At 43.0% G+C, this 15181-nt stretch overlaps 1 protein-coding gene across 2 annotated transcripts in view; it reads right to left on the bottom strand.

Annotated features, from left to right (window-relative positions):
• Nucleotides 1-15181, bottom strand: part of EXOC4 (exocyst complex component 4) — a 406844-nt gene that overhangs the window by 66839 nt on the left and 324824 nt on the right. For both annotated transcript variants that reach the window (XM_065743825.1, XM_065743826.1), the window contains one exon: nt 5849-5985. In XM_065743825.1, coding sequence (XP_065599897.1) covers nt 5849-5985 — 137 coding nt within the window. The remainder of the gene's footprint in view (nt 1-5848; nt 5986-15181) is intronic.

Raw genomic sequence — 15181 nt, 5'->3', positions numbered from 1 at the left:
GAACTTAACTTTTTTTTTCTTAACTTTAGGGATTTGATTTAGTAGTTGGGTAGGGATAGTGATAGGAGGATGGTTGGACTAGATGATCTTGTAGGTCCTTTCCAACCTTATGAACCTATGAACCTCTGAGAGCACAAGCAGATGTCACATAAATTCCTCACAACTCAAGATGTACATTGACAGAGTCCCTTGGCCATATTCTCCCATCCTTGAAATCATTCAACTTACAATCATTTTACACAACCAGAGGTGGTCATTCCGTACTAAGAGAGTGAGAAGGTAGTTTCTCTACAGTTCATTTGCTCTCTTCAGTTGGGGCCACCATTGGCTGATGATTATGTTGTAACTGCAATGTGGAAACCTGCCCAGGAAGACCTGGGTGGGAGCCACCAGCTCACCGCACACCAGCTGGCCCTACATGGGGAGCAGGTCTGAAACAATGAAAGGAAATAAAGTGTCCTGAATCTTCCCTCCAGTCATCCAAAACAACTAATAATGGAGTCTGCAGCTGAATCGTATGTGTGTGTGAAATCGAACCAAAGATCACAATGTACTCCAGTTCTGAAGACTTTCCCTGTTTAATATTTTTGGCAGTGTAATTAATCTGAAATCCTCACCGGCAATTGCTGGAGATACAAGGGATACTGTACCTGGAGGAGTCAACTAGCTGTCTAATTTTTGTGTTGGGATTGCTCAAGATCATTGGATAGTGCTCTTCCACGCTTGCTATTTTTGCTGCGTGGCTGAGACATGGTTTAGTGGGCATGGTGGCAATGGATCAACAGATGATCTTAGTTGTCTTTTCCAACCTAAATGATTCTATGATTCACTGGCACACCAGTGGGTCTGCCAAGTGAGAACTGGAGTAGCTGGGTGCTGCACTATGGAAAGGTGGGTGCTAGTTCAGTCCACGGCAGCTGAACTTGCACGTCACAGGGCCATTCACTGGGCAGCCCACTTCTGGATGTCAGTTGGGATGTTGGATGGGGCACTACTATCCCAGTGGTGATTTTGGGAAGGGTTATACAAGATCACAATAAGGATCCTGTGGATTTCTAAGGGGTTAAGTGAGTTAACCAGTCTCCTGTTAAGTAGGCTTTGTCCATAAACAGAAATAAAAATAACAATTCACCAGATTTATACACTATCTTGAAAGAGAGCAGATTACTTCTTTTTCCACCAGCAACCTATGCTCAGTAAGTAGACACGACTGGTGATAACGAATTTGTCAACTTGTCACATGCATTTACATACAAATATTCCTTATCTTTATATCTCATGTTCAATTTGCCACAGACAAAAAAAAAAAAAAAAAAAAAAAAAAGGATTGAATTATGTTTCCAGCCACAGAAGACCTCAGCTTGAAAATATCAATTTGGCCTGCTGATGTTTAGGAACTTGGTATTTTTTCTGTTTTGACAAAGAGCACTGTTCAACACACTGGAAAAACAACAACAACAACAAAACAACAAAGCCACTCCACTAGAATCTCTGACATCCAAGGTAGAAAAACTGAATTTGATGATATTTGGCCATTTCTCTGCCAAGGCAAGACAACTGTCCCATGGAATACATCAGCCTTTGCTTTCTCCTTTCCAGATTTAAATAACTAAAGTAACAGACTTCTTCCCTTGGGAGTCTATTTCACAGATGAACAAATCTAACTCACGGACAAAAAAAAATAAATCCTGATACTGTGCTTATGTTTTCTTATACTCAGTTTCATCCCATTATACCCTGATATTTTCCTTTACAGTCAACTCAGTACTCAGCCTCAGTACTCAATTATTTACAGCATTATCATAGACCTGCAGATGTATACAATTGAAAGTCATCTTTAGGAGTCTTCTATGGAGTCAGACAGAGGACAGAGCTCCCTTTGTGTTTTATGATCCCTATTATTTGCTGCCTTCAAAAAAGCTATTGCTTTTTGAAGTGGATGTCAAGGGAAGGATGTCCATCTGGCTGCTACAGCAAGTTCCAAACTGAGCTGGGTCTCCTTGCTTTTTTAGGGTCAGTTTCTTCCAGAAGCCTAACCCTCACAGTTCGTGTTTTTCTACACTTTTGGTATGTTTTACTCATGGCACTTTGAGCCACTGAAGTCCTCACCAGATTCCTCCATTGCAGTCAGCAGGATGCCTCAAAACCAGGACACTACACAGATCCCTTTGAATTATTTCCCCATTCTTTCCCATGGTTGCAACACCTCCTAATTTTTATTGACAGGCTGGTTTTATGCAACCACCTCCTCATTAAGGAAGGTGTTAAATAAAGTGGAAGTTGCGCTGATCTCTGTTGGAAGCCCAGCTTTCCTCATCAATTACAGACACCTTTTTTCCCTCCTTTTCTTTCTAACAGTCAGTTTTCAGCCTCCATAACTTCTTATCAGTGTCAACCTAATTCAAGTCCTCGAGTAAATTATCACAAGACGGGATGACATGTTTTAGTTCAGCTCAGAGTGCTTCCTTCCAAACATCCCCATTCTCCCAAAGTCCTGTGCAATTATTCCTGCTGCTATAATAGGGTTACTCGTCACCACCAGTGCCATAATCAACTAATTAATTCACAGCTCAATGGGCCTAGAAAAATGCCATCTGTTTGTACCCAGCTCTCAGGAGCGGATAGGGAATAGGTGTAACTCTTGCACAGGTGATGGCACATGTGCAAGAGGGTTCACTCTTCCACAGCTCAGTGAGTTTTAGCCAGAAAACATCTGCTGGTGGTCATGGTCCCAGGTTGGCATCAGGATACCCCCAGGCTGGGAGCAGAGTGATGGGGAACATCTCTGGACACAGCTGGGGATCAAAGATTTTCATTAGGTAAACATCTGTGCACCACAGGGGCTAATTGGGTTCTGCTGCATTGTGTCAATAATATTAGGGAATGATTTTTTTTCTCTTCCCTTGGCCAAGGGGGTGTTTCCACACTGAGTTGTGCTCACAGTGCTAAGAGTTTAAAAGAACCATGTTCAGGACACATCAGGCACCTGGTGGCCTGAGGGATAAAGATCTTGCCTGGAAAGTTTCTAGATCCAAAGACAACTTAGAAAGACAAACAATGCAAGAAGGGGAAGATGCCAATAAAGAGTATTAAACTGAGGGGTAAAAGCACTTTTCAGGAACTTGAGAAATCCTGTTTTGACTTACAGTCTCTCACCCCGGATAAATTAATCTGCTCCTCATATCCTAATCTATAAATGAGGGCCTTAGTTTTATTTGGACTGGCTCATAATGTTTGGAGAGGTCTATGACCAGCTTTATCCCACAAACACAGCCAACCAGTTCAACCAGTTCAACCAGTTCAACAACAGTTCAACCAGGAGGCTGATTACCATAAATTTTCTTCATAGCTGATGGTGAGAGTTAGGAGCCTCTGGAAAGTATGGCCATGTTTTAAATCGAATCACTCTTTGGAGATGTCCATCTCTTTTTACAGACTAGAGAGAGTCATTTGGGTGACTGAATTCAGATTCTTCAAACAGGTTGAAAAAAAGCACCAGGAAATACTTCTTCAATGGAAATGGGGTGAAAAAAGATGGAGATGAGGTAAAAAACAGAACTCAACATTTGTAAACAGTCTGTGTCGAACTTCTTGCAAACAGAAGACATCTCATTCAGCTCAGATTCAATACGCTTCCAAAATTTGTCACCAGTGAAAGCAAGAAAATCTGTACTTGCTACTTATATAAATCACCAATCAGCCCTGCTAGTTTTTGTATTCGCTAGAAAATCAGAGCCAAGTGGAAATCAAACTTGAAAAATCTCAGCTCGGCATTTCTTCATGCTGACGTCCTGATGGAGCTATCTGTGCTGCAAAGACTCTGAACAAAAGCATCCTCTTTTGAGGAGCCTGTATTTGAATACATTTAATCCATGTTTGTTCTTTTTCCCTTTCAGAAAACACATGCACACGGGAAGGGAACAAATGCCACGTGTACATCTTACATAAACCACCTCTCTGCCTTCCCAAATTCTCACTATCTTGATATCTCAAGAACAGATACACACTCCCTTGCTCCAATAGCTTTGCCTGATCGCATTAGGATACAGCTCTAAGGGGATGATTCTGATTTTAAGCAGTATTTTAACTCCAGCATCGTGACAATTTATCCATCTTAAACCCCAAAGGAAAACCATGGTCAACGCTGAGCCGTAGAGATGCAATGTCCCTGCAGAGGGCATGCCGACCCCATGCACTGAACTGCTCGCAGGGATAGCTGCTGTATTCCTCTGAATCATTTGAAATGTATATAGATTTCTATTTCAGTCAGTCATTTGCTAGCAGCAAAACTAGAACATTTCCTGTTTTTCCTCCTCCTGCTGTAATCAGGATATTGCCAAATTAGGGCTGTCCTAATTATGCCTCAGCAGGTGCCAAAGCCAGGAATGGTATCAGGAAAGGAAGGAAGGAAGGACCTTTAAGTTCAAGCCAAAGAAATTACATCTATTGTCTGGCTCCAGTCAATGAAGTTTCATATAAAATATGAGCATTTTGGACAATGGCACAAGCATAGCTACCAATTTACACGAGCGCTCGGACGCCGTTTAGCCCCCATATGTGCTCACTGCTATTGTTGGTGCTATTAATAATAATAATGAGCCCATACGCAGCCGCTCGCCAGATGAAGCTTCTTCTGAATGAAATCAGGCAATAGGAAATAATTTCTTAATGCTTTTGGTCAGAAAACACAAGGGGCTTTTTCAGCTTCCCCTGCTATCGCCAGCCTCAATTAGCTATTAAAGGGGATTATGTATAGCTGCTATTATAGCCCACATTGCCGCAGCATCTTTAGTGTCTTTCAATGCAAGTATTTATCCCCGTGGTGAGGGGCATGCTCCTGGCCCCTCTCTCCAGGGAGAGCCATTTTACAGATGGGCAGCTGAGATGTACATAGAATATGTTACTTATTAATGGTTACCAAGGAAATCCATGATAAAGGACCCAAAGGACTCAAACTCTGCACCCTGTGCTCAGTGGGACCACACTGACTTTAGCTTCCACGCCATGGTTTGGGAAGCAGTTAGAGACAGATTTCAACCCAAAAGATGATGCACAGCACAGAACAGAGCACATGATGACCCCTTAAAAGAGTGAGCTTACAGGAAAATTTTGGGCAACAAAACCCAGTCTGTGTGTATTTACACGGCGTGTTGTGGTTATGCTTTTCTACACTGCCATGAGATCTGAACACTCACATCTCCATATCTCACAACTAATTAAAATACAGCTGCTCTTTAAAAAAAACCTGGGGGGAACAAAGAATGGAATGGTTCAAATGGAAAGATCTGACTTGCTTTAAAAGGAAGCAAGAGCCATATAGAATCACAGAATTATTAAGGCTGGTAAAGACCTCCATGATCATCAAGTCCAACTGTCAGCCCTCTATACATCCATTTATGTTAGAGACGATGCTTTATGGTCTCCACCTCTAACTTGTGACCAACGTTTATCTGATTAAGAGCAAAACCATGTTGTTTCTAAGCTCTGCTATCACTGTCACCCATCAGGTGCTGGAACAGACTGCCCAGGGAGGTGGTTGAGACATCATCCCTGGACATGCTGAAGAAATGTTGCACTAAGGGACACGGTTTAGTGGGGAAATATTGGTGGCAGGTGGATGGTTGAACTGGATGATACTAAGAGATCTTTTCCAATCTTGGCGATTCTGTGATTTAAAAAGTTTAAGTCATAGGGTGATGTGTACAAAGCCACGGGGAAGCCAGAACTCTTCATATGGCAATGATTATTATTTCAGATTTCTAGAAGTAGCTCCTTCCTACTCTTGTCAGGAAACAAAAGAAGATGAGCAGTATCTCCAGCATACTTGGGTTTCTGCTCCTGCCCATACCTGTAGGCAAGGGTGCAGGTGTCCTTGTACTCCTGGAGCTTCACACACACCATGTTGAGGAACTGATCCGAATAGGCACTCAAGTCGTTCATCAGGTTCATCAGGTCTTGAACAGTCTTCTCCACAATTACTGTGCTCTGGAAAAGAAAGAAAGTAGGAGTATGAATAGCCACATATCTTAATTTCAGCCTTCTCGTGTTTTGCTAATTAATGTGACAGATGCAACTGTGCAGCTGATCCTCCCTGACACTGAGCAGATGCTAGAAGAGTCAGTGCCACCAAGTGACATAAAACATAAGAGGAAAAAGTAGAAATCATGTGAGAGAGAGAGGGATGGCTAAAGGGCTTGAACATCAGGCTGGGAACAATCTGGCTCAGGACCAACAAAGCTCACTGGGTCTGTTGTTCACTAGATGAAACCTCAACATTCAAATGTTTGACCATAGCATCACAGAATACAGAATCATTTGAGTTGGAAGGGACCCTTAAATGCTACCTTCTTCAACCCCCCTGCAGTGAACAGGGACATCTCCAGCTTGATCAGGTTTGTGCTATTAATAATAGGCTATTAACAGGTGCTGTTAATAAACAGCCTTGAGTATGTCCGGGGACAGGGCATCCACCATCTCTCTGGGCAACCCGTTCCAGTGTTCTATTACTCCACACCCACTGCTCATATCTGGACAAACTGCATGTGTAGGGGATAAAGATTCTGCTGGAGGCTGAACGTTAAGAAGCACCTTGCAATCTTTTTGTTACAACAAACAGTTTTAATATAATCACAGGAAGAACAGGGCAAATCTGAAAAGCAAAAACACTGCTCCATAGCCTACAGATGAGCAAGCTGAGACAGCCTGCAGGAGGAAGGAGGTACCGTGCATCTGATAACATCCAAGATTTATAGAGCCCCATCTGAATTTTGGGATTTCTGAGGCACCCCAAGGTGACTTGCCTGCTGTATTTAATTTTGTTGCTACAAACAATACAGAAGGAAGGTTATCAAAGTCCCAAGCTGATACAAATTGAATTAATATTAGGCTCAGTAGAATAAAGGGCTGCTCCTGAGCTAAGCACAAAGGCAAAGAAGGAGAATGAGCCATTGGGAGTTGTGCTTCATTTGAGAAATGTTGGACTCCACTTACACTGGGGGCACGTAGGCTTGGAGCTCAGTGATATTTAAGGACCCTTCAAACCTAAGATTCTGTGATTCTATGACACCAGGGACTTCCAGAGAACTGCATTGAGGCTGAATTTAGCTTTTTTTTTCCCTGCATTAGTCAAGCTGAGGAGCCAGTGACTCAGTTGTTTGCAAAGCAAAATCTCAACAAAACCAAAACCATGGTCTCTGCAGAAGTATGAGACTGTACATTGTCAAAACTGGTATTAAAGCACATGGAGATAATTAAGCAATAAAGACTTCTACAGAGGGCTTTTCCTGGGAATTAATGACCAGTCGGGAGGAGCTGATGACTGAAGGCACAAGCAAGGGCCATTAACCCCAGCTGGTCATTAATAGGAAATGCCTGGTGCCCCATGAGCCCAACTTTCTCCTCTGTATCGATTTCCAGATTATAGTGTGGCAGCACAGCCCTGATCCATAATCCTGCTCCTCCAGAGTTGCCTGTGAGTGACAGGAATTGATTCTGCTCCTGAACCTGAATTTTGCAAAAAAGCATCTGCAAACCTCATACTCAATTCAGAGTACAGATAATTCCATAGTATGTGGCCTTCCTGTACACGAAGAGAGCCTTATTAGCAGGAGGGAGACTGACTTTTTGCACAGACTAATAGGGATAGGTCAAGGAGAGATGGCTTTAAACTGTAAGAGGGGGACACTTAGGTTAGATGTCACGTACTGGAGAAGGTTGTCCAGAGAAGCTGTGGATGCCCCATCCCTGGAGGTGCTCAAGGCCAGGCTGAATGGGACCCTGAGCAGCCTGATCTGGTGGGTGGCAGCCCTGCTAACAGCAGTTGGTTGGAACTAGGTGATCTTCAAGGCTTTAAAATCATTAAGGTTGGAAAAGACCACTAAGATCATCTAGTCCAAAAAAATCAACCCATCCCCATCATGCACACTAAACCATGTCCCCAGGTGCCACATCTCCATGTTTCTTAACACTTCGAGGGATGATTACTCCATCACCTCCCTGGACAGACTGTTCCAATGCCTCACCACTCTTTCTGAGAAGAATTATTTCAAAACATCCAACCTGAACCTCCCCTGCTGCAGCTTAAAGCCATTACCCTTTATCCTATCAAGATGTTCTAGTTGATGCTGCTGCTCCTGTTACTACTAGTAGCTGCGTACACTGCATTTGGGCTGATAAAAGAGCTGCTGTCCCCCAACCCTCAGCTTCAGAGCTAAGCCAGCCCAAAATCAGTGGAAAGGGGTTTAGCTAAGGTGCCTCACTTTGCACTGAAATGGCTAAATGTGCAATGAAGGCCGATGTCTGGCTCTAAGCAGAGGACAAAAGGACTTTCTGACCTGCTGATGGGGCTCGCAAGAATATATCTGACTGCACACATGGAAAATATGGAATCTGCTTTGTTGTCTCAGTCTAAATCCAACTGTCTCCTTCTGGGGCTGGATCTAACAGTGAGGCATTAAAGTCAACATTTGTACACGGGGAAAAAGAATACCAGACTTACTAGCTCGTGTAGCAGCCTACGAAACAAAAGCAATGACTTGCCTCTGTGTGTGGATAGTCACATTTTTGATTTTCCACTGATAGTTCACTGGTGAAAGGTGAGTGGGATTTTCAACAGACCCATGATATTCACTCATCTCTCTTAAGTCTACAAGGGATAGACTCTGTCCTTCCATATGTCCTCATATCTCAGAGAACTTCATGCCTTAGACATGCAACCATGCTAAGAAGAATGAGAGCTGGTTTCAATCTGCCCCAACTCGTTGCATAACTCAAACGTGAGGAAACAACAACTTGAAGAAACAAATGCTGGATGATAAAAGGGAGGGCACTGCTGGTTTCTATGTAGTTTCTCCCATTTCCTCCCATCTACAACAACATTAAAACCAGAGCCGAGTTCCTGCCAATGTCTTGATTTTAGAATAAGGTCTTCTGATTTAATGAGAATATTACCCTACTCGTATGACTAGAAAGAAAAAAAAACAAGAAAGAAAAAAGAAAAAAAGAAGAAAGAAAAGAGAATTACCATATGAAAGAAGACAGCACCAGATATGTAATGGCTATTCTTCTGAAACATTCTAACCTTTTCCAAAGCAATCTTGACACATCTGCATGTGTCTCTGGGGATGCAATGTATTAGGATGCATTAGGCCATGTTAATACAGCTGGATTCGTTAGCTGGGCCAGCATAGGATCTTCTAAAACTCGGTGTGAGGAAATGAAAGGCAGCGCATGTATTATCAGAGACTTACAATCCAGTTGCTGCTAACCCATCTGGATTCATTAACAGCAAATGGATATGATCAAAGCATAATTTTATGGCAAGACACTTCAATGAACCCTTTAAAAAAATCCCACACTAACAAGGAAACTCATGCACAGAACAATATTCATCTCCCTGCACCTGAAAACACTGCGTGGTGCTGAATCCTAACATCACGCCGAGGGTATGATTCATTACTCTTACAGCACATTGGGGTGAAGGTTTTAAAAGGGTCTCATGGCTACTAAAAATACAAAGAAATTCCTTCTTACGACCTCCTGTCCATTAGCTACTGTCAATGTAATATGATAAAACAGAATAGCAGCAGTCGTTATTAACATCGTGGGTTTTATCTTTAATGTAGTTTGCAAACATTTATCATTGCTCCTTGATACAGCCCTTATTCTCAGTTGGACTGAAGCTTCAGATAATGTAAAGCAGCTCCAGGGCACGTATAATTTACACTCTGACCATAGTGCTTTCATCGGTCCAAAAATGATGGAGAGGAATAAGCAGTCCCAGAGGTATCAGCTCCCATTTGACAGATGGGGCAGAAAAACCAACAACAAGAAAACACACGATGGGATTTCTTTTTCTGTACTCACATTCTTGAAAATCCTTAACTCCCCAAGCCCAGATTGCTCGCTGCTGAAACTCTTCCTCACTTTTGACTTGTGCCTCCCCACCTAAGGTTTAAAGTGCCTGAATTCCTCTACCCCATGGGTCTACAACCTTTCGGCTTGCCTGGGTCATGCTGAGTGAAGAGGAACAGTCTAGGGCCACAACCATGAAGGCTGCTCTGAAAGTAATGCCTCCTAATTATTTCCATGGAAATGCTAGCAGATACAAAAAGCACAATAACACAGGTTAATAGAGCAAATTCTCGGCTACAAAGCACTCTTTTTCAACACAGTCACACCGTCAGCTATGCGTTTTCACCAGCGATGAACAACAGCCTGCATGCTGCACTCGTAAGAATCTGTACCAGCAGAGGTGACATGCTGTCTATCACTGTTGCCACTCCTGAAAGGCACCATCCACTGCCTCACTGTGCTCACATCCACTGTTTGATCTCCAGGAACATTCAGCAAGCATTGATGAGTACCAATGGGTCCAATTTTTTCCACATGCGGGAATTCAGTAACGCCCCTCTGCTCCATACACATTTCCATGTCAGATACCATTCTGTCTGCTGCCATCTGTCACACAGCAACAAAATGTAATGGGATACTGGTGGGAAGGTTCAGCCTCTACTGCCATACCTCCAACGCCTACCTCTGATGTAAAGGACCAACATCATGAAACAGGAGGCATTACTTTCGGAGCAGCCCTCAAAAATACACGATTTAATTAATATATGTAAGTAACAAAACTTATATCAATGTTTAATGCTTTTCTATTACAACATGTGAAAAGGAGAGCAACAAATCCATTAAACTAGTGGGATGTTTGACCTTGTTTTTCTCAAACTGATGCGTCAGTCTGGTTTGATGGATGCTGCTGCAACTCTCAGTGAGCTCTCAAGGTGTTTGTCAGAGAGTTTTGATGAAATTTTACTCTTCCTGTGCTTCATCATTGAAAACAGTTGTTCACAAATATGTGTAGTGCCAAAAAGCAATGATATAAATACATGAATAAGGTGCGACTGTGAAGCGAGGGATGTTTTCCTCTGGAAAGACAGGGCTTATAAAAATCTTGTAGAGAGACATGACCAAAGTTTTGAGTTGAACTTCTGATTGAAACTCTATAATTGAAAATCTGCGGGTCGTGTATTTATATAGACTGAAAACAGAGTCACGAATGAACGAAAAGGTTGATGATTTTTTATGGCAAGCTTCAATTCTCAATTCCTTCATCAAAATGGAATGCATGGCTGCATATTTTGAGGAACAGCTGCCGTGTGGGCTGGGTTGATCTTCATGTGGCCCATGGGCTATGGGTTGGATGTGTTGGTTCTACTGAAAGAGATCCCTCAATGTACAGTGATGCAGATGGGGATTCCAAGAGTCCCCAAGTCAACAAGGGTGCATGGCACATTTAAGGGCACAAAAAGCAGAGACCAGTGAGTCGCCACCATGCAGAGAAAGTTCAAAGCAACAGGCCAACCCTGCACAAACCTCCAGTTCTCTATCTGTTGCTCTGCTTCCTCTGTCTTCTCAGCAAAGAGCAATAGATTAGAAGAAAAACCTCCACACTGAATATTTTTTTCCTGCATAAATCACAGCTTCTTCCAGGCCCATAAACTTGCAAACTCTTCACTGCTCTGGGGAAAGAATGGTGAGGATGGGAATTTCCCTGTGCAGGGATGTCTTCAGCACATGATGTGCTCTTGAAAAGGCAGCAGATGGAAGAAGAGACCTTGGCACTGTAGAGGTTGTCGATTATTAGTTTATTATTGCCCATTACTTAGATCTCCTTGAGATGTCTTGGCAGAGGAAGGCACCAGATGAGTGCAGGATGTGGCTGTCTCAGAGGAGAAAATAAATAAAGTCTAATCTAATTTCTGAGCTGGAGTGTAGCTGACACCCCACAATTTAAAAACTGATATACAAAGCACATCTGTAATTAAAAGCAGAACAGGAGGGACAGAAGCTTTGCAAACCTCTTCAACCACAGTGCTGACCCACAGCTCTGGATTTGGGACCACTTCCAAAGCACACCGGTGCTTAAACCTCACAGTAATACCTTGACATGCACTATTTACTTCTGCAATCTCTTTTTCTTTTTCTTCCTTTTTTTTTTTTTTAAGTTACAGCTTCCTAGCTGCCCCTGAACAGTTTTAATTCCTTCTCCCAAACATTTTTCATCCTTCTTTCCCAGCACTGAGAAGGTACATTCAGCAGGGGGCTCCAATGACCCACGCTGGGGTACTACTCATCAGAAAAGAGCTAAAAATATATAAATCAACACACTGAGGGAGAAAACCTATGCCTGTCCCAGCAGGAAGCCATTATCCATACAGATTTGTTCAGCTCGAAGCTACCTCACCTGTCTCAGGTGCTGTATGCAGTGTAATCATCCACTACTGTGACAAACTTCCCTACAGGTCACAATGGCTTCCTTACGTGGCTCCAGGGGCTCCAACATTTTACAAAGCCATGGCACAAAATCATGGTTTGGATTGGAAGGGACCTCTAAAGATCATCTAGTTCCAGCCCCATGACATGGGGATGCCTTCCACTGGATTAGGGCAGCTGGTACATGGACTGATTTTTTTCTGTTAACTATCTGTTCCAACTGATCTGCTTCCAGGCTGGAAGCTTGAACTGGGGTCAGAAGCTGCCTTGCCTTTCCCTTAGTATAGCAAAAACCACAGGAAAGCAAAGTGGTGGCAGTTTTGAAACCTGGTTCACCATCATTACTACACTCATGTATCACAGGATCATAGAACTGTTGGGGTTGGAGGCATCTTGGGTCCACCTGCTCCTCCTCTGCTCCAACAAGGCCGATAGCACTGTGCCCCACGTCTGGGTGGGTTTGGAGATCTGCAGGGTGCACCCTCAGATGACACCAAGCTTTGGAGAAGTGTTGATCTGTCTGAGGGTAGGAAGGTCCTACAGAGGGACCTGGACAGGTTGGATCGATGGGCTGAGGCCAATGGGATGAAGTTCAACGAGACTGAGTACCGGGTCCTACTCTATGGTCACAACTCCATGCAGTGCTACAGGCTTGGGGAAGAGTGGCTGGTGAGGGATCTGAAGCACAGTCCTGTGAGGAGCAGCTGAAGGAACTGGAGTTGATGAGGGGGCTCAGGAGGGGACTTTATCACCCCCTACAATTCCCTGAAAGAAGGTCGTGGCAAGGTGGGGGTCTGCCTCTTCTCCCAGATAATGGCAATAGGATGAGAGGTAATGGATGAGAGAGGCAATAGGATGAGAGGCAATGGCCTTCAGTTGTGTCAGGGGAGGTTCAGGTTGTATATTAGGAAAAAAGGTCTTCTCAGAAGGAGTGGCTGGGTACTGGAAAAAGCTGCCCAGAGAGGGCATCACTGTCCCTGGAGACGTTCAAGAAACATGGAGATGCACTGAGGGACATGGTTAGTGGGCATGCTGGGGATGGGTTGAGGTGGGACTAGATGATCTGGGAGTTTTTTTCCTACTTGAAAGATTCCATGATTCTACCTGAGGGGCAGGGTTTAGGATCTAGGATTAATTTTATTATGACATTAATTATTATTATTGTTATTCATATTATTCCAATCCCTATTGCTATTATAAATTTTATTATGACATTTACAGAGACTGACGGGATTTCAGCAGCTGTGAAAGCTTCTCCACATTCACACCCGAGGCAAACAGCTCTGAAATGGGAACCTCCTGTCTGAGCTGCCTCCCAGCCCATGTCCCCCACCTGCAATTCTATCTCCTCCAGGCTGTGACCTGTGATGCTCTGCAGTGTTACGCTGCCAGTTGCAATTTAGTTACCCTGCTGTCAATTCATAACGGATTATTACCCAGCAAGAGTGTGAAATGGAGCTCTGAGGCAATCTCCCAGCATGTGCTGTGCTTTACTGGTTTGGACAGGAAAGGGAAGGAGCTGCTTAAATACCTGGACATCACAATGAATGGCGATGGAGAGAAAATGGATGGAGATAAGAAGACAAATGCATTCACTTCTTTTCTCCAAATTCTGGCAGTTGAAAAACTGTCCTGCAAGGCCAACAACATTACTGTTCTCTCACTTCATTACATGATGCCGGCGTTGGATGATTAGACAATGTTGGTGAAGAGACGGAAACCACTAAAAACAGAGCTGGGAACATAGATAGCTTCCTGTGAATACTGCCACAGGTTGTTTGCTTAAGCCTGAAAATGAACCAAGATAAGCTCCTGTGGGCAGGGGAGCATGTATGGACAAAGCAAAAGAGCTCGGTGCTCCCCAAGCTCCATGTTTGCTGTATAGAGGCAACCTGCACCCTTACTTCTATACTTTCACTAAAAATGAAAAAAAACCAACACCAAAACCCTGAACCAACATATATTTTTCTAGCTATCAGAGGAGAGAAGATAGTCCAAATTGCCTGTTTTACTGATTAGTGGTTATTTCACACTGAGCGATAAGGGGGCTTTTCAATTTTTATTTTTTTTTCTGTGGCACATCCAGGGTTTACAAAGGGCAGGAGTTTTTAGTATGTATCAATTCAAATACTTGTTTAAATGCAAAACTCTTTTTACAGTCTCAAGATCTGATAGCCTGCTTTTCTCACACAGTATTTTCTTCTTCAGCAAAATTCATTATTCCAGTATCAGTTCTACAGAACTGTGCTCGTTACTATGGTTATACTACATGCTACTACAACTTTGCTTCCCAAATGCTGCTAACTCTGAGGGGCATTTTTTAAATGATAGCTCTGCCTGTTTCTCTGCAGGTGACATTCATGTCATTTCACAGGCATCTTTCGGAGAGATCCCAAGTGCTTTCTTACCCATGGAACTGAAGGGGAGCCCATGATGCTGTGTTTCTCTCCGAGCATTAAATGTGATGCTGCAGCAACCAAAGGAGTGCACAAAGTCCTGGATGTCTCTCATTTACCTGGTACTGTGTGATGCAGAAAACATCTGCTCCAGTGAAGTAGAAAATTGATGAAGAGAAAAATGTACTTAAAAAAGAGAACATGTACTATAAAATCTGCTTATTACTGTGTTACCTTTGTCCATGCAGAATAATTGTTTTCCTTATTTAAGCACTGTATTCATTATTTAGGATTTCACGGGGTACAGTATTTAAACACACAGGTCTCTATTATACACAAAGTTAACATGTACTGCAGCCAGCCCTGCTGAAGTGCTGCAAATATCAAATCAATCACAACCATTTAAAGCACCAAAAGAGGAGTCTACCAGGAATGCTTTCAAACTATGCACTTCATCAGTATAAAAAAAGGTAAATGATACTCATAGACACTGCAGTTTCAACAAAAGC

This window comes from Cyrtonyx montezumae, unplaced genomic scaffold, assembly GCF_038088225.1.
Source record: "Cyrtonyx montezumae isolate F1298 unplaced genomic scaffold, pur_monq_1.0 scaffold_3, whole genome shotgun sequence".
Lineage (NCBI taxonomy): Eukaryota > Metazoa > Chordata > Aves > Galliformes > Odontophoridae > Cyrtonyx > Cyrtonyx montezumae.
This window is presented reverse-complemented; position numbering and strand designations above follow the sequence as displayed.